Below are 24,845 nucleotides of genomic sequence, written 5' to 3'. Positions count from 1 at the left end.
TGAGTGTTAAACGTCCAAAAGTGGGACCTGCAACAAAAGGTTGCAATGTGGACTGCTCTTGTTCAGTATACCAGCCAGTCATAACCTCTTCCATTACCCCTCCCACTGGTTTTCAGTCATCTTTCCTCCACAAGACACACAGCATCCTGTGGTCGCTGGGCATGTTTAGTAATCATTGGACCAGTTTACAGATGTGGTTGCCCCACCCAAGGTTTCTCACCCCCCTCAAGTTTATTTGTACTCCTGCAAGCCTTGCGATTTTCCCCAGCGTGCTGATCTCTCCCTCTTCTGCCTAGTATTGCTGCCATTTTGCAACCTTCCGGGGGCCACATGCCAGTGGCGGGTGGGGCCAGAAGCAAAAGAATGTAAGAGCAACGGATGTACATTTCCCAGTTGTACAGTTTCTAAATGCATTCACATGTCCATCCGTTATTCTCCTTCCAGACAAACAATCAGAGTTCAAGGAGACAGTCCAGCTTGGCAGACATGCTCAAGGTGCAAAGCCTGGGAGCCAGCTCAAGAGGCTGGGAGGGCCACATTTGGCCCTTTGGCCTGAGGTTCCTGACCCCTGGTACTTAGGAGGATATGCTGTGCTCCCCCACCTGCATGTTGCCATCCCTGTGACAGGTCCATTTCTATCATTACGAACACCCACTGCCCTGGGCCCATCCACAAATGATGGCTCACTCGCTTGTGGCTGATAGAAGCACTGCCCAGAGTGTCCCCCTCTTGACGCAGCTCCTGGATCAGGCTTTCAGTAGACGTATGAAAATGAAATGTACTGCCTTCAAGTCGATTCCAACTTATGGGCAACCCTATGAATAGGGTTTTCATGGTAAGCGGTATTCAGAGGGGGTTTACCATTGCCTCCCTCTGAGGCTGAGAGGCAGTGACTGGCCAAGATCAACCAGTGAGCTTCATGGCTGTGTGGGGATTCGAACCCTGGTCTCCCAGGTCCTAGTCCAACACCTTAACCACTACACCACGCTGGCTCTCGTATACACATGTATAAAAACAGTACAGCTTTTTCAGACAGAGCTTTGATAATCTGGAGAATTCTCTTTCTCCTTCAGAACTGCAAACTGTCAGCAGAGAGGAGAGTTTTAATGGGTCTCTCTCTCTCTCTTCTCTCTGCTGATAGTGTCCAATTAGAACTGTTATCTCTCTCTCTTGTCTCCTCATTCCTGAATCCGTTGGCCAACCTGAACCCTGGGGGGAAACGGAGAGTCTGGAGGGCACTCTGGTCGGCCTGATTATGGCTGGGCTTCTGTCATTAAAACTGCCTGCAGCTGCACTCGTCCGTTGTGTATGCTGCCATGGCAGAAGGATACTACCATCCCATAATGGGGCTTGTTTTGTGACACACACACCCATTAGATTTATAGAGTTTAACTTAGTGGAATTCTGAAGGAAGGAGAAAAATAAAGTTGCTGGCAACTGAGGAGAGTGTAGTTGTGCTCAAGCCCTGCCTGTGGGCTTCCCATAGGCATCTGGCTGGGCACTGTGAGAACAGGATGCTGCACCAGAATCATGGAATCATAGAAAAATAGAGTTGGAAAGAGCCTATAAGGCCACTGAGTCCAATCCCCTGCTCTATGCATACCCAACAGATGGCTGTCTAGCTGCCTCTTAAATGCCAATTGAATGACAGTGTTGGAGAGCCCACCACCTCCCTAGGTCATGGGTCCCCTTGTTGTACCATTCTAACAGTTAGGAAGCTTTTCCTGATGTTCAGCCAAAATCTAGCTTCCTGTAACTTGAGCCCATTATTCCATGTCCTGCGCTCTCAGATTATTATTTGATTTAATTGACTGTTTTGTATTTTGTGTTTTGACATGTATTTGTATTATATTTTTATTGTATGTCGCCTAGAGTGACAGGATTTTACCTGCCAGATAGGCGTCTAATAAATTTTAGATAATAATAATAATAATAATAATAATGATTATTATTATTATTATTATTTCTACCCTGCCTTTTGGCCAAAAACCCTCAAGGCGGCTTACAAAAAAATAGGCACAAGCATAAAAATACATTGATGAAGGCAATACAATTTACAAAAATTAAATAACAATTAAAAAAAACACAGCAATTACATTATTAAAAAACAACAATTACAACTTATACCCCTCAGATGTTGCTGGACTGGATTGGATGTATGCATTGTCACCTATTCCCACAAATGGAACCTGAGAAACAGTGAACAGTCACCTATGCCATGAGTAACATCAGAAATAGGACAGAGTCATTGAAGTTGTTAGAGAAGCGATCCTGGCCCTCCTCTGTGTGACAACCTTTCAAGTGCTTGAAGAATGTTATCCTATCTCCTCTAGGTAGGCCATTGGCCTGATCCAACAGGCTATTATGTTGTTATTAACAACACTAATGTTGATGCCCCCTCTGTTTGTGAGGCCTGGGGCAACTTTCCCAGATATCCCTTAAAAAGATCCTTCCTCCAGATGATGAACAATGGTCAGGGCTGATGGGAGTTGAAATCTAGCAGCACCTGAAGATCCACAGGTTCCCCATCCCAGTCTTATGAGCTTCCCAGAAGCACATGGTTGGCCAAAATGAGAAACAAATGCTGGACTAAATGGACTGTAAGTCTGATCCAGCAGGGTTCTTCTTATTAACTGAGATGGTCCCACAGAAATTCTTGTGGCATGTGGTGGGAAATATATAATGAGCAAGGTGGTGTGGCCTGTAATAAGCATATAAACGATGGTGGCTGGTGGCTCCATGTCAGTGAGGTGGTGGAATCCACTCCTGGTTTCAGTCCAAACTTTCAAGCTGTCCAAGGCACTAAATCACCTTGGACAGCTCCTTGAAAGTCTGGACTGAAACTCAGAGAGGATTCCACTGCCCCACTGACATGAAGCCACCAGCTGCCACTGCATATAAAAGCTATCAGCCCACAGGAAAATGATTGCCCAGCACACTGAAAATGCAAAAAGGAAATGAAGTATTGTTTGGCTAGTATTATAAAGGCTGCTTTGGGACATCTCGGAACATTGGAAGTTATTGCACATAGGGAGATGACAGACTCTTTCAGCATGAACTGTAATAAGGCTAATTGGCAATAAATATGAAACCATAACTTGTGCCAGGGGCTGAGTCAGATGTATACACTGCCTTATCTGCTCATTGCCCCCTGCTGCAACAATGAATTTGCTCTAATTCATCTGAACAGGCACACAATACATAGTACATTGCTTTTAACACAGCAGAGTGCTTTGGCGCATAAAACAACCTTCAATCAATACATAAGTTAGTCTAGGTATGGATTCAATGGATATCTGCTTAGGTTTGGATGACATGATCTTGTTGGCCATGACCAGTCACCCACACCCATTTTGTCACTTTCTATATATGACTGTCATCAATTCACATGATATATTTATTCCACTTAAACAGTCGTGGTTTCCCCCAAGGAATCCTGGGAAGTGTTGTTTGTGAAGGCTACTGAGCCCTGTTAGGAGACCCCTCTTCCCCTCACAGACCTACAATTCTCAGAATGGCTTAACAGACAGTCTTTCTTCCCAGAGAACTCCAGGAATTGTAGCTCTGTGAGGGGAATTGGTCGTCTCCTAACAACTCTCAGCACCCTTCACAAGTTATACTTCCAAGGATTCTTTGGGGTAAGCCATGACTGTTTAAAGTTGTATAACAGTAGAATGAATGTGTGGTGTGAATGTGTCCCTAGAGACATGCTGAACCCAGTGAGAGAGAATGGACATGGAAATACTTTCGTTACTCCAAATGGCCTTCTCCCTGCTAGTCATACACTGGATCTCAGAGTGGCTATTGGGACACATTCAGCCCAGAGCCCAATTAGTCACTTTCACAGTGTTTTTAGAGCCTGTGCACAAATAGCCAAATGAAGAGAAGTGCCCTTTGGGAATGCCTGGAGAGAGAGAGGGGGGGGGGGAGGGAGGGAGGGAGGGAGAGAGAGGGAGAGAGAGAGATGGTTTGGATCCTACACCCTGACATGCAAACCTCAGGATAAAAAGCTATGGGTCAAAGCCACATTCAGAATGGCCATTGTAATGCACTGGAATGGGTTGGATCCAGCCCTCTAAACAAAGCTTGGGCTGAAAAAGTAAATTAAGCCATTTTGGAATGGCTGCTGGAAGGCATTCCCTGTCATTCATTTTAGCAAATTTTTGCCATTCCAAAATGTGGGTGACAGTGCCTGGTGTAACCTGGTAATAACAACAACAACAACAACAATAATTCTATTTATATATGGTTTAATTGCCAAGGTGGCTTCTAAGTGGTTTACAAATATTAAACCAATCACACACATGCACACGCACACAGGCTAAGCAGTTATTGTTTCTAAAGCTAAGAAACAGTAGCAGCAACCTTTGATCTGTAAAAGCATCTGCATCTGTGCCCTTCCTCAAGGGCAGTTTTCTTCAGCCAAAGAGCCTGTTGCAGGTCCAGCGCCCAAGGATGGCATGATTGGGCAATCACCATGGCCCCTCACCATGGCCCCAATACTGGCCAAGGACCCACCACACCAAAGAGCAGCAGAACCAGAGATGTAAAATCCTCAGTTTGCATTCCCCTTCTTTCAGGTTAAGGGGCTTATGGAGGGCATATTATCATATATATTCCCCCCCCCCCAAATGTGCTTCAGCAGGTGCTGAGCTTATTCCACCCATTTAAAATTAGTCCTATCAGCCTTGGACAACCATGATGCTTCTGTTGACACAGAAATGAAACATGAGGTTAAAACCATCCACGCCTGCATCAAAATTGGTGTTTTTATTACAGGGTTTTGTTAGTGGAGGAGTGTGCAGAATGAAGCTATGCTGGCAGCAGTAAATGTCAGCTACATTATGATCTTGCAGTTTTCTTCCCCTTTGGGGAGTCTTGGCTGGGTCATGCTGTCCAAAACACCCAGGGTTGCTTTTCCCCTGAAATTTGTGCTCAGCGCAGGTATTGCCAGCTTCCCCGCTGGTATTTGCAAGGCTGTTGATCTAGGAAGGGGTGGGGGCCTCTTTCCAAACTATTTGGAGAAGATGCATCTAGTCTAAAACAGCCTTTGGGAAAGAAAGGCACCGATTCAATTAAAAACTTTTTTTTTTGCCAATCAACACCTGCACAACTTCTCTTGTTGTGTTTTATAGTTGCAGAAAGGAAAGCACACACACAAAAAGTCAATATATGCTTCAGTTTTCAACAGTATCGTTAAAGAGACAGAAGAAATAAAAAGTGTGTCTGCTACATTCTAGACCAGGGATCGGGAACCTGTGGCTATCCAGGTGTTGATGGCCTACAACTCCTTTCATCCCTGACCGCATGGACTCAGGCACGACATTATGTACAAATATATGGGCTTATGTACAATATAAAATGTTTTTAATTCATTGAAGACTGTTTTTGTGCCTCTCTTTATGATGTGAATGTTTGCTGGTATTGTATTGCATTAACTTCCAGTTGACATGGTCATTTTGTGTTGTTATTAACTGATGTTTCAAATTTCATTTTTAAATTGTTTCTCACCTGGAGAACTCTGGTTATGGGCTCACTAATAAATGGTGGAAATAAATAAATAAATGCTACATACACTATCAAAGAGAACATAAGGAGAGCCCTGCTGGATCCAGGAGAGCCCTAGGTTTATATTATGCTAAGGAACTCTTTACAAGTTAACTTCTCCAAAACTCAAATACTGGTGTTTGGAAAGAGAAGGCAGAAATATCATTAGGAGCTGGACAATCAGCAGTTGGAGCAAGTCAACTTTTCTAAATATCTGGGCACAGCGTTTAAAAATTCTGGATCTTGGTCCACTTATTTGAAAATTGTTGCATTAACTAATGTTATAGCTAATGCTATTTTCCACCATGTGGCTGGACCAGTCGGTAGGCTAGTGGCATCCCTCCTTGAGCTTTTAAAGATGTCGCTATTGCCCCAAATGCTCTATGGGGCTCCTGTATGGGCATATTCAGACATTGCTATTTTGGACCCAAAACAACGTACGTTCCTGAAAAGAGCTTAGGAGGCCCTAGGTCTCCTCCTAAAGCAGTTGTACATATGAAGACATTCCTGCTGCTCAATGAAAACCTTAGCCCAGAAAGCAGCCCTTACAAGATATGGGACCAGAATCATGGGCTAACCAACATTTGTCAGATTGTTTCTCATTTGGGCTTCTCAGTGGGCTATTTGACCACAAGGGGCAATAGTGGTGCTTGTTTGGAAGTCACAAGGCATTTAACCAATGTTGACTCCCAGGCTGCTACCACATTAATGCCCAACTCTTGTTCTAACATATTGTTCAAAAGGTCTTCCCTGGGAAATTGCCCCCATTCCTGGCCTTTATTTGTCCACGTGGTCTGAAAGGGGCTTTTAACTAAACATAAATACTCTGCAGCTGATGGAAGTTAAGGGGTGCTACAACAGCTAATGTAAGATGAGCAGATTTGGTCCTGCAGGCTGTCGGAAGGCTCACATCCTTCTAGAATGCCCCATATATTCAGACTTAAGAATTTGATATCTTGACTCCCTTATTGCTGGTATTGGAGATATTTTTTTTGAACAAAATTGTGCTTTTATTGGTTGGAGCATATCTCTGTGACGTGCCAGCCTGCCAAATATGTTAAACTAGCCTTAGAAAGGAGGAAAGCTTTTATTTCTACTTGTGATAATATATGCTTGTGATTATATAGTACATAATATATCCCATTTTCTTTTAATCAGTGTTTTAATTTTCTCTTTGTGTGTGTGTGTACGCAAAAAGCCTGGTTGGCTATTGTGCAATTAATTGAACTGAACTAAATTGGATCGGTATTTTCTGTCACCTGGTGATAACTGTGGATCTGTAGAGTTTACAGGCTCACTGGCAAATCACGTTGTCCTGCAGTATCTAGACAAACAGGTAGCCCAAGGGTGCAAGGAGGAAAGAGAAAATGGCAATATAAGTTCTTCAAATAAAAACAAAATCATCCCCCATTGAAAACTGGAACCACAAGAACTGCCTGGGGAGTAATGTCTGTTGATCAGCCAACAGTCCAAACCACCTTTTCTTTACCTTACAAAAAAAAAAGGGAGAGTAATGGAGTCGTGTGGGCGCAATCTCCCCCACCCGTTCCTTCAGTTTCATAGAACATTTTCTGCCTCTTGGAGATTTTAGTCAGTGGGACAACAGTACCAATGACTGCAAGAGGTAAAAGTGCATTTGCTCACTCCAAAAAAAGTGAAAGCAGACAGAACCTCCAATTCAAAAACTCAAGGCATACAAAACAAAAACCCCTCAAAGCACACATAAAAACTGAGGAGGGATGATCCAGGATGGGTTCACATCCTTCCTCCACCCCCTCCTGAGCACTGCATCCTTGGTGGCAGTTCTCACGTGCCTAAAAAGCAGGGCTGGGGAACAAAATATGGGTCTTGGGACCCTCCCCATGCCCCGTGGAGGCGGTGAATCCACTCCAGGTGTTAGCCTGAATTTTCAAGGAGCTGTCCAAGTGGCTTTCACTGCCCAGCACTGATGTTGGAGCCACCAGCCTTCACTGAGCATGGGCCAATGGGTAAAAATAATTAACTGCTGCCTCCACAATGTACTGATGCTTCTTGTTCTTCTTTCATCCTGTTCCTTTCTGCTTCTGCCTCCCATAAAACACACACACAAAATAGGCTTAATGAAAGGTAACCTTGCCTGGCCGTATCAGGGAGACTGGTCGCACCTTGGACAGCTCCTTGAAAGTTTGGACTGAAAACCAGAACAGATTCCACTATCCCACTGACATCGGGGCCAACGGTTTCCGCTGCCCATCACCAGCTCTGCTTCACATTCTTCTTGAGTGTTTTTAATGGCTGGAACTCTGACCAGGAACATACATTCATTGCTCTGTCCACTTTTGCGTCTGGCTTCACCCACCATTGGCATGTGGCCCCCAGAGGTTTGCCCAGAAGGGATTGTGGCCCTTGGGCTGAAAAAGATTCTGCACCCTTGGCTTAAAGGCACCCAGAGGGAAGGGAGTTTCTTTTTAGATAAATATCCACCATAAAGAACTAAGCACAGAGATGACTCCAGAGAAAAAGGGAATAACCAGGCTATGGTCTGAAGGCACATGAGGCCAGCTCCCTGCTGAAGCTAAGCAGTGTCAGGTCTGGTCAGCGCCTGGATGGGAGACTGCCTGGGAACCATATGTAAGCAGCCTTGGGTTTCAATCATGAAAAGAAAGGTGGGGTATAAATGTAATAAATAAATAAAACCCAGCAAATTATAGAACAAAACAGCAAGTCTTTTAATGATATTATTGCATAGCATGATAAGCCAATGAAAGAGATATTTCTGGGGCACCACATTTATTAAGACACATATCCCAAAGATCCAACAGAACTATTTTTTATTTAACACTTTTTGTAGGTCCTTTCAGATAGATATTGCAAACCACAGCAATTTGCTTTCAAAAAAAAAAAAAAAAGGCAGACAGATCCATGGAAGTGACACATAACCGTAATTATGCAGAAAGGCAAAAGTATTTTTCAAGAATTAAAATCACATACACACATAATCACTGTTAAAGTGACTTCTCTAAGGCCACAGAGGGATTGCGAAAAGCCAAAATGGGCAGAAGTGCTCTTACCATGGAAAGTGAATGAGTGGCGATCTTGAGCACATTAAAAAATAACATTTTGCAGGGACATTTGGAACAAGCTACAGTAGTTGAATTGGTTTATGCTTGCAGGATAGATGTGCCCAATGTTTCTGGGTCTTTTTTTTTTTTTCCCCAAGCAAGACAGTTCTTTATGGTACATTTCTGCAGATCTAGAAATTTCTAGAAGTGCATCTTAGAGCAATCAGTAATACTCATACTTCAGAGTCACTTTCCACACTATAAAGCAAATGTATTGGTCCATAAAGGAAAAAAATCACAGTTGGATAATGCCTTTATCAGGACTAAAGAGTCACAAAAATGTGGCAAGCTTTCAAGCTCTTCAGAGTTCTTCATCAAGCGAGATATTACAGAAAGCAAGGGATGGTAAGGCAAGGAAAAACCTCATGGTTACAACATTTAGCCTAGTTTTTCTACTTTTCTTTTTAAAATCCCCATTCCACCACCCAGTTTTGTGTAACATCTTGCGTGCTGAAGAGTTCTGGATAACTCAAATATTTGGCACATTTTGGCTGGTCCCAATCAAGATATTATCAAATGTGGACTTCAGAGTTTTTCCCTTGCAATGCTTCTATTAAGTGGGATTCCTTCCCTCCCCAAGAAGTCACTCCTGAGAGGGAAATAACAATCTGCAGAAGAATGGTACACACACAGAATTGTAAGCTATGCATCTACTTCAAAATGCACAATCAGCTCTGAATATGCCATGCCATTTGTTAATAGGCAGGAAAATAATCCTGCCCCTCGTTATTTTACTCCTTAGTGGTGAGAGTGGGAAATCAGTGGTGTACACTGGAATGCTGGGAAGCAGCCTCAGTTTCCCAGCAGGCTTGGGTGGACCTAACCATCTCCAAAGGTTTTGGATTTCATGCATCACACACTGCAAGACATGAGATGCATATATTACTAATTCACACAAGACATTTTCCTCGGTGCAAACAGACATGGGAACGATTCTGGCTGACAATGACAATTTTCTTACACATCTGCACTTTGTGTGTGGGGCAAATCTCTTGACCACGTGGGCAGGATTATGCAGATGAGCACTCTACCTGAGGCTGAGGACTTCACCTAGACTAATCTGCATGGGCCCTCCCACATTTATTAAAGTATAATATAAGTTCATCTCAGATAGCACTACTGTGGGCCAAGATTTTCTAACTGCTTTGCCCAAGCAAGCCCAATTCAGTAATAACAATTTTTGCACATACAAAAAGTTTCCTCTCACAACCTTGACTTAACAACCCAATATTTAGAAAATAATAATAAATTCCTCTGTCAGAAAAATGGCAATCGGATGCTGGAATACTTTGGTGAGCCCATTTGAAAGAATGGACTTTGCGTGGCTTGACAAAACACACAGTAGCTACTTGAAACACCTGGTGATAGGGCACAGGGAGAATTGTGTCAGAGGGCTCCTTTGGTAAGAGATAACCGTTACTGAGCTCCTGCCTAAAATGCATCCAAGCAACCACATCCTTGCAGTGCAGACCCGATTCACCTAAATATTCCAGCTTTGGGAACTTTTAATCAGCCCCCACCTCTTACCCTGCCGGCTGAAGTTTCCATGATCATTACCCACCCAGTTCCCTCACCTCCCAGTAATTCTTTCCATTTGTCTTAGTGAAAAGCAACGGTGAGTACATGGAGAAACTCAAACAATTTGTAAACAAAATACCAATGAACATCACTGTAATCCTCAGAGACTGCAGTTGTAAGAACACTTATAGCCTCATCCAGATGCAACCTGTGGACTTATGCGCAAGAAGATTCTTAGGACTGCAACATGGACAGGAAAATTCATTTGGACAACACAATATTGTTTGCACACCATGTAATATTATACACAGACGTGGGGATGGTTCAAATATATTAGTATCTCTTTGTATATCTATGCATATGAGTCGCGAAAGGTAGTTCCGTTCTTTTATGATTCTCTTTTCAGGAGTACATATGCGCCCATTACAGCCAGGAGAGCATACTGCAAAGAAAATGTATTGATTACTATTGCATATAATGTATCCTATTCCAGCTTAGTTGCCACAAATTAAATACTGATTCAGAACACATGTTTAATTAACTTGGCATTTAAAGTAGCACTTTATGTAAAACAAAGTACGGGTCAAAATTTCCTACAAGGATACTTCTGGGAACACATGGATTCCCCTACACTTATGATTGGCCAACATTCCTTCCAGTGGAGGAATTAACTCTGGCCCGGTTTGCACATAACATTAAACCATGGTTTAATAAGCTATGATTTATTAAACCATGGGTTAACATTATGTGTGAACCCTGCCCAGCACTTAACTATGGTTTGTTAACTGCAAACAAACCACAAACTGAAACCTTGGTTTGTTGTTGGCGGCTTACAAACCTTGGATTTTTTAAACTATAGTTTGGCATTATGCAAGAACCCAGCAACCCTTCCTTAACCACAGTGTAAAGGCATAAAGAAAGGGAAGCTGGAAACAGAACAAACTTTGGAGAAACAATGTGTTTAATTCATACCTTGTTAAACAAACTATGGCTTAGTGTTATGTGTAAACCTGGCCTCTGGGTACATCCTTTTGTGTAGATGAAGCTGCACACTTGATTGAAGCGAGCAGAGCAGCAATTTTAGCGGGCACACAGGGCTCTGGATAAGAGTGTGTACACTTATACATGTAAATATATTCTTACTTGATTAGAGATCTAATATTTGACTCAGTTTTGTTTCAAATAATGATTAAAACCAAAATCTAACAGCACCACAGAATAGGCAGTGTTACTGCATGATTAATTATGTGTGGAAATTATACCCACAGGTATACAAAAGAGTGGTTATTTTAATATTGCCCACAGCAGACTTATTGGGTATTTAAAACAGTCTGATGAGCAAAACAAAAAAGAATAAATAAAGCCTATTTATAAATGTGGCACATAGCTTGGTTTTCTCTGTGGCATTTGAGAACACACACATACATCAGGAACTATTTGTTTGTTATGAGGAAAATGTAGCCCTACAGGCTATTGCAATAGTTTCCAGAAAGGAAAGAACAGCCTGGCCCCAACAGCGTAGAAATGCCTATGGATAGCTCAGGACTTCATTCATTTTGGCCTTGAAGAACTTTCGCCCTTCTTCCTTTTCCTTGTGCCATTTTAGTTTGTAAGTCCAGGTGGCAGAATCTGTCTCTCCTTTTTATTAATATGAGCAGCTTTGAGAAACAGTAATTGTTGGAAAAGCAGAATTTTTAAAAAATAAATAAGTGCAGGTCTATTAAAATTAATGGCCATTTGCATATTGACTTCATTGGTAGCTGAACTGTACGGTGGATATGCACAAAGTCCTTCATAATTCTTATTTGCCTGTAAAATAATTGTTAAGCCTGACAGTTAAGTTTTACCCGAGATTACTTATGGCTTCCAGGGATCTATTTTTGTGCAGCCTGCTGGTGGTGGCTGGTATCCTGAAAATCCAAGCTTACCAAGTAACTTGCTCAGTTTGAACGTTCAAGTTTGCAAACATTCTCCAGTGTGATCCTGAATGCAGAACAAGATGCTGCGCTCTAAAATATAAATCTGGAACAACATTTGCATAAGGCCAAACTTGAATTGGTAGGTCTTGCGCACTGACAGCAATCTGTTGGGAACCTGTCCTGCACAAACTCCAGTTGAATTAATGAGAGCTACACAAGAGTAGACCTGTGTTCTTGCACACGTCCCATTTGTTTTAATGAAATCAGCATTCATTGCATTAGCAGTAGCCAATGCACTGCATCCACTGTGTACAGATCAAAACTGTCCAATATTTGAAACATGAGCCATCCCACAAGGGAGAGTACAGAAGTGGCAGAAGCTAGTAAGTCTGACAAAATCTGCTAAGCACAGCCTTTCTTCCCACATTTCTGAAGAGAAAAAAACTAGATGCAAATTAGAGGTCTAAACAATTGCTTTTTTGCTGGAAATGTTACAGGCCCCAAAGTTAAATCTTTACGTACCTTAAATTTTGGATAGTCATTCATGATTATGGTCACCATTCCAACATACGGCAAAAACCTGGTTGATCAAAGTTAAACAGAATAGCATAAAGTCATTTCACAACAGCCCAGATTCAAAGGAGTGTTTTGTGTGCAAAATGTTAAGCCAGACCAGGTGCAAGCACACCAGGCTTCAGGAGCTTCCTGCTGGCAATAAGTTGGTTGAAACATCAGCAAAAGAAAGTATGTTTCTAGCCCTTATGGCTAGTGTAGAGTTTGAGAATCTGATGGTTAAAATTGCTGAAGTAGAAGAAACAAAGGTCAGACATGAACAGTCCATTAGAATGTATGTAAACAGGCGTTACAGAGACAGGCAAAGCATACACTGCAACAATACTTACCCTCGTGCTCTACCTACAACATCCTTCTTCTCTAGCCAGTTCTGGCCTTCTTTGTACAAGCCTCTATCATCAACTTCATTATTATCGCCCTTAGTGAGAAACTTGATGTTGCCGTTTTCTCTGCAAACCAACAAGACAGCAAACACATTGGCACCTCATCTGAAAGTCATGCATTAAAATGTTTGCAAAACAGGAACAGGCACATTTAGGAGATAAGATACCAATACGTTCAAGCTGCCCTTCCCACGCCTTAATTAATATCGAGGCATTCATTTCCAACTCTTACTGACAGATCTAAGCAACTATTTCTTCCCTGGCCTGTTAATAATCTACTTCAGGCAAGCAGGGAAAATAAAGAATACCCGTTTAGCAACAGATGCTTGTACCAATGCTATTAAGAGAAATTAGGTTGCTTCTTGACCAGGAGAACAGGCACCTGCATATGTGAAAAAGAACAAGCTAGTAAGTAACAGAATGTTGGCCATCAAGAAAGAGGTCATTTCAATTTAGGAAAGTTTTGATGGGAGTTGAAAGCAGACAGAGTTTGCCAGGTGCTTAAATTCTTGGGGCAAGATGCAGAAGCTGGGGCTACATTTCCCCAATCCAGTGCCCTCCAAATGTTTTGGACTACAACTCCCATCATCCCTGACCATTGGTCACACTGGCTGGAGCTGATGGGAGATGTGATTCAAAACATCTGGAGAAACCATGATATATATATACCATAGAACAAGCTCCCTGTCTGAAATCCTCGAGAGACACAGCCAGTCAGCGCAGAGAGTACTGAGCTAGGGGGACCTAATCTTGGTTTCAGCTTCTGGTCAGTTTGGGGAGAGCTAAGCCACCAGCATGGGTCTGAAGTCAGGAGAGACTGCAAGAATGGCATGGTTAGCCTGGAGGAGATGAAGGGGAAGTATGATAGCCTTCTTTAAGCGCTTGAAAGGTTGCCACACGGAGGAAGGCCAGGATCTCTTCTCAATCGTCCCAGAGTGCAGGAAAGGGAATAATGGGCTCAATTGCAGGAAGCCAGATTTCAGCTGAACATCAGGAAAAACTTCCTCACTGTTAAAGCCATACAACAATGGAACCAATGACCTAGGGAGGTGGTGGGCTCTCCAACACTGGAGTCATTCAAGAGGCAGCTGGACAGCAACCTGTTGGGGATGCTTTAATTTGGATTCCTGCATTGAGCAGGGGGTTGGATTCGGTGGCCTTATAGGTCCCTTCCAACTCCACAATTCTATGACTCTGTGAGCCACATACTAAGCCAAACCATGGTTTAACTCAGCACAGGGCAACAGCAGAATGACCAGGTAGATGTGAAGCGGCTGTGATCCCCTCTCTCAGAGTCCACAAGTTGGTGCTAAGCCATAATTTGGCTTAGTGTGATATGCAACCCAGGCCAATGGATTGTCATGCAGGGAAATAGCCAAAGAGGCAGCAGATCTTTTTCCATACAAGAAGCCCCCCCCCTTCAAATAGTTTCCCGTGGTGAACAGAAAACCACATTGTGAAGCTTATGTCCAAAAAGTGATAAATCAGTAAATCAATAATGGATTGTAGGTGCTTTTGAAACCCAAGGGGGTGGGGGTGGAAGTGAGGCCAATTGCATTTACAGCACTCACTCAACGCACATTTGCACCAAATACCTCCCTCTCTGTTACGGAACATACATTTAGTTTCAGTACCAAAATATTTTCTACCCAGTTCCCCTTCCCCATTATACTTCAAATCCAAACTTCCATTCCTTCTAAACATTTTCCAGCTAACATTCTACATTCTATAGGCAAGCAAGATTATTCAGCAGTGAAAGTGCTTAATTATTTTTGCCATTACTTTTCATGAACTTTGATTACTCTGTGTACAATTGGAATATCCCTGCCTTCAACTTTAAAAACCACAATTTCCCCAGCCCTGATGGGGTCTTCTCGGAAGTTTGTTAAGAACAGCAGATCTCCTCTGTAAAAGGCTGGCTCCATACTGCCACTATATAAATGAAAAAAGATAAACATGGATTACAGAGTTGGTGTCATTCTTTTATCACAGAGGGGAGGCAGGGTAAAAGTTTTATATATATTTTTAAAAAATACAATTAAAGTAATTCATCAGCTATGATTACTGGAGAAAATAAATACATTTACAGGCTCCTGAAGGTATACTCTGAAATTTGACAAGTATCATATTTCACATTCCAAGATGCATTAAATTACACAATTAACACTAAATCCATTTAAGGCCCCATCTGCACTATACATTTAAAGCACTATTATATCACTTTAAACAGTCATAGCTTCCTCAAAGAATCCTGGGAATTATAGTTTGTGAAGGGCACTGAGAGTTATTTGGAGACCCATATCCCTCTCACAGAGTTACAATTCCCAGCGTTCCCTGGGAAGAGGGACTGAATATTAAACCTCTCTTGCAGAAATAAAGCAGGGCTGTTCACTCAAGTTGAGCAGCCCTACCCAGTTTCCGTAAGACCCCTACAAAGAAAGAGCTTAAGAGTTTAAGAGCTGCTTCACACATTTCACATCATTCATTTGGGGGTGGCTTACCAGAAAGTCAAGGCCCTTCTCCATGTCACCTCCAAGGAAGGTCCGGAGGTTGGCAGTGACAGAATGGGCCTTCTCTGTAGTCGCCTCCTCGCTTATGGAATGCTCTTCCCAGGCAGATCCACTGGGCATCAATCTTGCCATCATTTCAGTGCCAGGCAAAGACATGTTTGTTTTCCTTGGGTATTTGGTCCACACAAATTATATGCTATTGCTAAATCTGTTTTTAACCATGTTTATGTGATTTTTACTGTATTTTTCTACTTCAGTTGTAAATTGCTTTCAGACTTTTTTAGGGGGAAGCAATGCACACATTGAATAAACCTAGTGTAACCTTACAAAGGAGATGCACCAGACAGACAGCGCTTGTGGAAACCCTCCCTGCACATCTCCTTTTCCCTTCCAAAAATTGTGGACACCATTTTAGGGCAGGAGTAAGGCATAAATTGCACACCATATGCAATCCCAGTAACAGAACTGCTCTTATATAGACATACCTGAGCACTACCACAATAGGACTCTCGCTTCCGGTGATGACGATAAGGCCTTTCCATATCATTAGAGCTGAAGACACAATCATGGCAAAATTTAAGACCTGGTAGTACAGCTGTAAGGAAGTGAAGAGCTGCAATAAGTGGATGCAGCAGATCAAAACCATGGGCTTAAGAACAAACTCCCACCCCACCCCACTATGTTGCTGTTCTCATTTTGTGGTGTTATAGCTGGGCAGGCTCCATGAACATGAAATAAACTGGCTTAAAGTGAGGCTGCTCCAGTTCCAGAACAGGGGAAAGTAGCTTGTATGTGAACTGCAGATCCTGAACATTTATAAGGTGCAAGGATGAAAGGAGAGGTTAGAACAAGGGCATCTTCTGGATAACCCTCGTTTGCGTTTTTGTGGCAGTAGTTGCAGCACGCACACATACCCTGCCTCTACATATAACCACAACTGATTGGCGGGAGGGAGAGAGCATTATAGTGCACCGCAACATTTTCATAAATGGCCACAGCTGCCTGTCTTGAAAGAACCAAATGATGTAGTTATGGGGAAACCCATTACCAGCCGAATTGTTTGTTTCAGGCAGGAAAGGGGAGCAGCTGCCTGAATTCCGTGATGTAAATATTTTGGAATCTTTTTGTCATCAATTGATGTGTGCTAAGCTTTTTCAACGCCGTGAGGAGTCCTTCCAGGGCACCACATCTTTATAATGAGGACAGCGGCATGGTGGAGTTGCACAAAACAAGGCAATCAGAAACAGAGGCACAAAGTAGATCAGCGGGGGGGAGGGGGAAAAGTAGGGCACTCAAGCTTCATCTGCCTACACACAAGGTGGCTGTGCAGTGCTCAAAGCAGTACCAAGGATGGCCCCGTTTTCAGGCTTCTTTCCGACCAGGTAAAAGGGTAAAAAATGAATGGGGGGGGGAGGACACACACAAAAAACATATTTCTTATTCCCTCCCCCCCCCATTGGTTTATTATTTATTTATTAGATTTGTGTGGCCATCCGATAAAAATGTTCTCTGGGGTGGCTCGCAAAAGTTAAAAGAAAGAAATAGTCCTAAAAGAAAAGAAAACTAAGACCAAACAATAACAAGCAACACAAAAATTTAGGGCTGTACACCATGTTAAGCCATAGGTGGAGTTAGACCCATCAGGCAGCATACAACGCAAGAGTTCTGTTAGCACAGGGGTGGGGAACCTTTGGCACTCTGGATGTTGCTGAACTACGATGGCCATCAGCACCAGCAAGCAGGCATGGCCAATGGCCAGGGTGGATGGTGGGAGGTGTAGTTCAGCAACATCTGGAGAGCCAAAGGTTCCTCACACCTGCACTAGGGAAAGGACTTTTGGCTGCACAACAGAACTTCCCCTCCTTCTCATCTCCCCAACTCTGTCCTGGGGGTTCCCTCAACCCTCTGGAACATATTTTAGAAGGGGGATGCAAGTTCCCTTGTGCAAGTGGAAATCCTTGTGCTGGCAGAACTACTTCATTGGATACTATCCACTGAAATTAATGGAGATGACTTAGGCTGCAATCCAATACACACTTACCTGGGAGTAAGTCCCATTGAACCCAATGGAGCTTACTTCTGAGTAGACATGTACTGGATTGCAGTCTAATTTAGATCCATTCACTTCAATGGCTCTACTAGGAGTAGAATTTAGTTGAATACAACCCTTGTTCTTTCCAGCCGAGCAAAACAATGGACCCAGTTGTAACTATGTTGTTGTTATATGCCTTCAAGTTGATTACGACTTATGAATCAGCGACCTCAAATAGCATCTGTCGTGAACTACCCTGTTCAGATCTTGTAAGCTCAGGTCTGTGGCTTCTTTTATGGAGTCAATCCATCTCTTGTTTGGCCTTCCTCTTTTTCTACTCCCTTCTGTTTTTCCCAGCATTATTGTCTTTTCTAGTGAATTATGTCTTCTCATTATGTGCCCGAAGTATGATAACCTCAGTTGTAACTGTATACATGTAACTATAATCTACAGTTAATGGGCTTATTGGGTTCAAGCAGAATACCAGTTTACACTGCCTGATCCAACCTGTTTTGCTCTTCTCCTGGTGTGAGCGGGAGCAACAAACCATGATGAAGTTTAGCTTCTTGTTACACAGGAGCCCAAGATTATAGTTTGTTTCTCCTGAACAAACCACAGTCAACGAGTCCAAGAATAAACATTGGCTTCATGATCACAGTCTGTTCAAGAGAAACAAACCGTGATTTCAGGTGCAGATATAGCAAGAAAATAAACTGGTGTTGCTGCACTCACACCACTAGAGGAGCAAAACGGGCATTTTGCTTGATCCCAATAAGCCATTAACTGTAGCTTACTGTTACATGCATAGGCTAAATAGAGCACAGAGAAAAATAAAAACATAAATCATACATTGAGAAGCCCAGATTTTTTAAAAAAAACAACAACCCCAAGTTGCTTTGATTAAAAAGATCTTCAACTGGGGCTGAAAAGACCATAAAGATGGTGCCAGTGAGCATTTCTGGGGAAGCTGATCCTAACCAGTGTGCCACCAGTGAGAAGGCTCCTTCCCTAGTAGTAGTACTTGTCACATTTCAGAGCACGGCCTCCAGTGAGGATCTTAAGGACCAGATAGGTACATATGGGAGAAGCTGGAACTTGAACCCGTGTATTTTGGCTCTGTATGAGACTGAAAGAATGAAACAAGAGTTTAGGCCAACAATGAGCATAGTGGTTGGCCTGTAACATGTTAAATGGTCTGGGATCAGGGGCTGAATTCAATTAACATTCCCAAGAGCAAACCCACTGAAATCAAAGAACATACCCTTTGTCACACCCATCGATTTCAATGGATCTACTCCTGAGTTTGACTTAGCTGAATTAAACCTCAGGTTATTTAAAAGGCATACTGCACTGGCCTTAAGATCAGCCTCAAAGGCTCTATCAGACTGGCACACACTACAGTTCTATCAGACTGGCAGACACTACAGGCAGCACTGATTTGACAGCGCCTCCATATCTGTGACATTTCTTCCCTAGGGAGACAGGAATGCTCTTCCACTTTACTGGCTTTAAACAGACCTTGAAGGGCTTTCTATTTCTACCTGTGGTGCTCTGCATGGTTTGCTGTTGTTTTTATCTATTAGTTTAATGAATTTTGGAGCAATGCTTTTGTGTTCTATTTTGATGTGACCCTTGGGAGGGTTTTCTCTAAAAGGTGGTGTACCCATACTGAAATAAACATAAATAAATAAGGCCCAGGCTGCTCAGTACTAGATTTTATCAGACGTTTGCAATTACCAGGATCGGTTCACACATGCACGCATACATGGCTTGTAGCCAAGTATATGAACAGGCTCCACTGAAAAGCCAAGTATTCTGATGTGATGGACGTTCTCCTTGCATCAAATACCTGCATGCTCAACTCACGGACATGAAAATTAGAAATGCTGCAGCTCAGTGGCAGCGCACCTGCCTCGCATGCAGAAGGTCCCAGCTTCAGTCCTCAACATCTCCAGGTAGGGCTGGGAATGTTCACTGCCTGAAATCCTGGAGAGCCGCTGCCAGTCAGTGAAGACAACATGGAGCGAGATGCACCAACGGTCCGACTTGATACAAGGCAGCTTCCTAGGTTCCTAGAAGTTAGCCTGTCCCTAAACTGGGCGCTCAAGTGAAACCATGCAGATTTTGACATGCAACATAGTGGTTAGGCGAACTGCGTCCACCAGTGTGTAGCTCATCCCACTTTGCCCATGACAACACAAAGCTGGCAAAAAAGTGAGTCACGTCCATCTGAACTGGAAGGCAGGCAAGTGGTGAAGCAGTGTTGTAACTGCTTTGCTATGAACACAAAACCCTGCCTGGATCCACCTGACTTAAGTTCTTAAGGTGCCAGTTTGGTTGTGTGAACTGTTCTTTCATCAATCACTCACCCAGCCACCCAAAGACACACTGGAAACTTCACAAAATAAAGATATACTCCACATCCTCTTCTCCCCCCCCCTTTACTTTTGTCAAAAAGGATTATTTCTCTCAAGCACTAGACTTCCTTATTTTATCTCTCACGCACTGGCCTGTTGTGCTTTTTTTTATTTTTGCTTTCTTTCTCCATTTTGGGTTCCCCCTCTCTCCATTTTGTGCCCAATCTGAACTACTTTAAAATTGTTGAGTTCTCCACTGACATCTATGGGCAGCTTTCACTGACATCCTTGGGGACATTTTTTAAGAAAAAGGCAACTCAACATGCATCAGGAAATAATCTGTCCAAACAGCTGAGTTCTCCTTTTTCATATCTAGGTCATCTTCCTCTCTTGTCAGCCCTCCATTTCATCCCCCAGCCATTAGTTTTTCCTTGTCGCTCACTCACCATTCCATGCCATTGAGTTAGTATGAGGCTGTTTGGGGGGAAGTCACCCTTCTTTGGGTTTTCCCCCTAAAGATTTCCTTCACAACTGCAAACCTTGGGGTGACCCCATGTCCACAGATACCTCTCTCTTGTGCAAGGATGGTGCCACTTTGGCTTCAACTCCACAAGTGCTGGAAGACCTGGATCAGCATTTGAACCTAAGGCTACATCTGCACCTTACATTTAAAGCACTTTTAAACCACTTTAACAGCCATGGCATCCTGGGAACTGTAGTTTGTGAAGAGTGCTGTTAGGAGCTCCCTACTCCTCTCACAGAGCTACAACTCTGGGAGTGGTTTAACAATCAACCTCTCTTCTGGGAATTGTAGCTCTGTGAGGGGAATAGGGGTCTCCTAACAACTCTCAGCATCCCAGAGGGGGATGTCTGAGCGCACTGTGGTGCCAAAAAGTGCCATGCTTGGGACCCCAAGACGTAAGATGTCATACCTACTGGAACTCAACATCTGCCATTTTTGGAAACATCATCTGCAAAACTGATGACAACAAGTGGAAAACTCCATCATCTGCTTTCCAAGATGATGTATCCAACAGCTTTTGCTTGGCTGAGATCAACCAGCATTTCCCCCCTCCAGTAGTTCAAAAAGATCTACCTTATTACTGATTCCAAAGACAAACTGATTCACACATCTGTTTTCAAAGCTGTAAGGCAAGGGCTGCGTATCTTACGTTATACAAATACAAGAACGAGTATGGCAGGATCCAGAGTTCAGCATGCCGAGAACCTCAACTTTCTTAAGTTTCTAGACTGTCGGTCTACAAACGCATGGTCAGGGACTGGCAAAGAGTCAGAAGCCAGGCAGAGGGCAGGACAGAGTTTCCAATAGCCAAGGAGCAGACATCACCACTGACACAGTTCTTTGCCCTGTTCTTTTAGCTAGAAGGAGATTTATTCACAACAAATAAACCCATTTGCAAACTTGCTTAATTTGTGTAATTTCTCCTGGCTGCAGAATTCAGGTTATTTATGTATTTACAGATGCAAAGGATTATTTTTTTCGTATCCAGGTATGCTGGAGCCAGGCCACATGTAGCTCTAAAGCCTGCTATACCTGGAGAAAGGCAACCTGTTGGAGGAGCCAGAAGGGCTCTAGCCTGCCTGTAAAGAGCAAGAATCTTGCCACAGCAGTGTCTGGGGTTTTTTGGGTGGGGGTGGAGGTAGTAAGCCTATTTATTTGGAGGCCGCTGTTCGCAGTGGGGAAACACCAAAGAGCTTGGAGGTATGATAAGAGTAACCATACTCCCCCAGGGTGACTGTGGGTGAATCTGCCTTCCATGTGAGAGGTGGAGTGCTAAAGAGCTGCTTTTGTAGTAAGCACATGAATGCACATGCAATGTGATAGGTAGGTATTTTGTGATTTTGCTTTTTTATATTGCTTTGATTGACTTATTGTATGTATTGTACTTTTACTGTACCTTTCTTTTGTATTAATATACTGTTCACCACTTTGGGGGGACCTTTGGGCCAAAGGGCAATATATAAACAAACTATAACAGAAAGTTAGTGACCAGCATGGGACATAAACCCAACAACTGCAGAAACATGCAGTGCAGCCAAAACCCGCTCTTAAAGCGTTTGCAAACACACAGCAGAACAAACCCAGGTTGTGCTTTCCTTTTACCTGGCGCTTGTTCATTCGCCGAAGGTCTCCAAATATATCCATGGCTGGAACTTCCTAATGAAGAGAGAGAAAAGGACAAATGTTATTCTAGAACTAGGGTGAGGTACAAAATAGTGAATTCTACCATGTGTATCTTTCCTTGGAGGGATATGTGCAAAGACTACAACAGACTGTAGGGAAAAGAACACCAAACTAGAACCAGTGTTCATATTCCTTGCTCAGGTATTATTATTATTATTTATTACATTTGTATGCCGCCCCATAGCTGAAGCTCTCTGGGCAGTTTACAACAATTAAAAACATTAAAAACAAATATACAAATTTAAAAACACATTTAAAATGTATTAATCGTATGGGTAGACTTAGGACAGGAATGAGGAACCTGTGGCACCCTCCACATCTTGTTGGACACCAACTCCTATCAGCCCCAACCAGAATGGTGAAGGATTATGGAAAATGTAGTCCAGCAACATCCAGAGGGCCACAGGATCCCCATCCCTGGCTTAGGACATAAACCCTTAGCCTCAGTGGTGGCTAGTGGCTCCATGTGAGTGGGGCAGTTGAATCTGCTCCAGGTTTTAGTCCGAACTTTCAAGGAGCTATGTTGGCTGGGCCTGATAGGAATTGTAGTCCAACACATCTGGAAGGACACTAGCTTGGCAAAGGTTGACCTAGTGAGCTCACAAGAGAGGTGAGATTCGAACCATGGACTTCCTGATTCATAACTCACGTTTCTGAACTACTGCGCTATCTCTTTAGAAACAATTGCATTTTTTTTTAAAAAAAAATTATTTGTAGAAGCTTTTTGTTTTACCTGACAAGCGAGTATAATTAACCTGACACTAGTCCAGCAAGGCAGGAACAAATCATCAGGGTTGCCGAGGAGGAGTCACAACCCCAAACTGTCTAACAGATATTTGAATGACAACCTTTACTAATCACACAGTCTTCACTTCCAAAATTCATACAAAAGGATAACCTTGGATTAACACAAAATGCAAATACATTCCAGTCTCTCTGGTTTCAAATAAAGGTTCTTAACTGCTTCAATGAAATGGTTAAAGGCAGCCCTGTTTCTAAAAAAAAGCACAACTTTGTAACAAGGCTAAAATTGCCTTTGAGCAGATCAGAAACATTATCAAAACAGAACTTCCCATACTTTGATATAAGATTCCAAGGAAATGGAGCCTTTTATATAGCAATTATTTTAAAAGTATAGCTGCTAGAACAGGCATAATGGACTAAGCCCAGCACTCTACCTCAAGAAAGAACATCCTTTCTAAACATATAGAGCTGCTTGACATTGACAGATCGTTAGCTGACCTAGGACAGTATTATCTTTCATAACTGAAAGCAGTTTTCCAGGGGTTCAGACAGGGGCCTTTCCCAGGCTTGTTACTTAAGATCCTTTCAACTGAAGATGCCAGGGATTGAACCTGAGACCATCTGACTGCAACACATGTGCTCTACTGCTGAAGCTCTCACCTCTCCTATCCTCAGACGTTAGCAAACACTTTCCAGAGTGTTGCTGGGGAAATCACTTTGGTTCACAAGTCAGAGTTTGCGAGACGAGCAGTTCACATGTATCGAAAGGATACCCAGTCAATGTCTCTCCCACCACACTAAACATCCTTGACCCCCAACAGCCCTAGCAGCAGGTGTACGTGGCACATGTGCGCATGGAAAAAATGCATAACGTCATCCAACCTACATTCCAAAATATGGAATGGAAGCTAACCCATTCAGAGTTTTGTTATCCTGCTTGCAAAGCCTACCCACCCCGTGAAGCAGATATGTCAAGGCTATATATAATGAGGCTGGAGAGGAAGAGCCAATTTATAGCCCAAAGCATCCTGAAGTGGCTAGGAAAAGCAACATCCCTCTCCCCCCACAGATATAAAACAGTATAAAATATAACCATGCAAGTCTCCCCAGCCTCCAGGGAACTAGCCGCTTGTTCCAAAAGCCAGTCTACCTGACTGCAATATTCCAGAGCAGCTCAGGAAGGGTTAGACCCCTTACCCACCAATTATTTATTTATTTATTTATTTATTTTATTATACTTGTATACCGCCCCATAGCCGAAGCTCTCTGGGCGGTTTACAGTAACTAAAAACATTAAAACAAATACAATTTAAAACAGATCTTATAAACACAATTAAAAAATTTAAACAGTATAACACACTTATTTGTTCGCTTTCTTCTACCAGCCAACAAGGTGGATGCACAGGTAGAGTCACCAGGCAGGGCCAAGGGTCTGCTGGGATGCCCTAGCAAAAAGTGGCGCTCCCCTGCCCCAACACGCCACCCTCGAGGGGCTACAGGGCCGGTGGTCACAGCACTTGCCTCCTTGCTGCTCCCATACACCATTCACATTCCCCAGGGCTGTCTGCCCAGGTGGGACAGGCACAAGCACACATTTTCGCATAGGCGTCTGGGAACTGAAGTCCCGCTTCTTCCCCTCTCACGGCAATCCAGGCGTAGAGCTGAAGACCCAGGAAACTACAACTCCCAGAATGCAGCTGTGAGGAGATGGGCCCCTTTTTGTTTTCTATCTTGGCGCTCACACTATTGCCTGAAATATTAATCTTTTGTCAGGAAGGGAACTCCCTTCACCAGTGAAAGAAAGTTGCGGTTTAGTTTTTCAAAAACCTCGACTCAACCGGACTAAAAGAGGGTCAGCGCGGTGAATCGATTCGATGCGCGCCTAAGGGAAACAAGGGCAGTCGATAGAAACAGGCAAGACGTAAGATGGCTAAATATTCGAGAGGTTCTGCTAA

General features: G+C 43.1%; 1 protein-coding gene across 2 annotated transcripts; it reads right to left on the bottom strand.

The window, feature by feature from the left end:
• Window positions 1-8,231: 8,231 nt before the first annotated feature.
• Window positions 8,232-24,340, bottom strand: SEC11C (SEC11 homolog C, signal peptidase complex subunit). 2 transcript variants are annotated; one of them, XM_061615565.1, is made up of 7 exons: window positions 24,251-24,340; window positions 22,066-22,119; window positions 16,037-16,164; window positions 14,824-14,973; window positions 12,988-13,107; window positions 12,608-12,665; window positions 8,232-10,608 (listed from the first exon to the last, which is right to left on the bottom strand). In XM_061615565.1, exons 2-7 carry the CDS (start codon window positions 22,105-22,107, stop codon window positions 10,555-10,557), a joined length of 552 nt encoding a protein of 183 aa, XP_061471549.1. In that variant the 5' UTR covers window positions 22,108-22,119; window positions 24,251-24,340; the 3' UTR covers window positions 8,232-10,554. The 2 variants fall into 2 exon arrangements, with proteins under 2 accessions (XP_061471549.1, XP_061471556.1); XM_061615572.1 differs by having other exon boundaries at window positions 16,037-16,146.
• Window positions 24,341-24,845: the final 505 nt, after the last annotated feature.

The sequence above is a fragment of the Rhineura floridana genome, chromosome 1, assembly GCF_030035675.1.
Source record: "Rhineura floridana isolate rRhiFlo1 chromosome 1, rRhiFlo1.hap2, whole genome shotgun sequence".
Lineage (NCBI taxonomy): Eukaryota > Metazoa > Chordata > Lepidosauria > Squamata > Rhineuridae > Rhineura > Rhineura floridana.
This window is presented reverse-complemented; position numbering and strand designations above follow the sequence as displayed.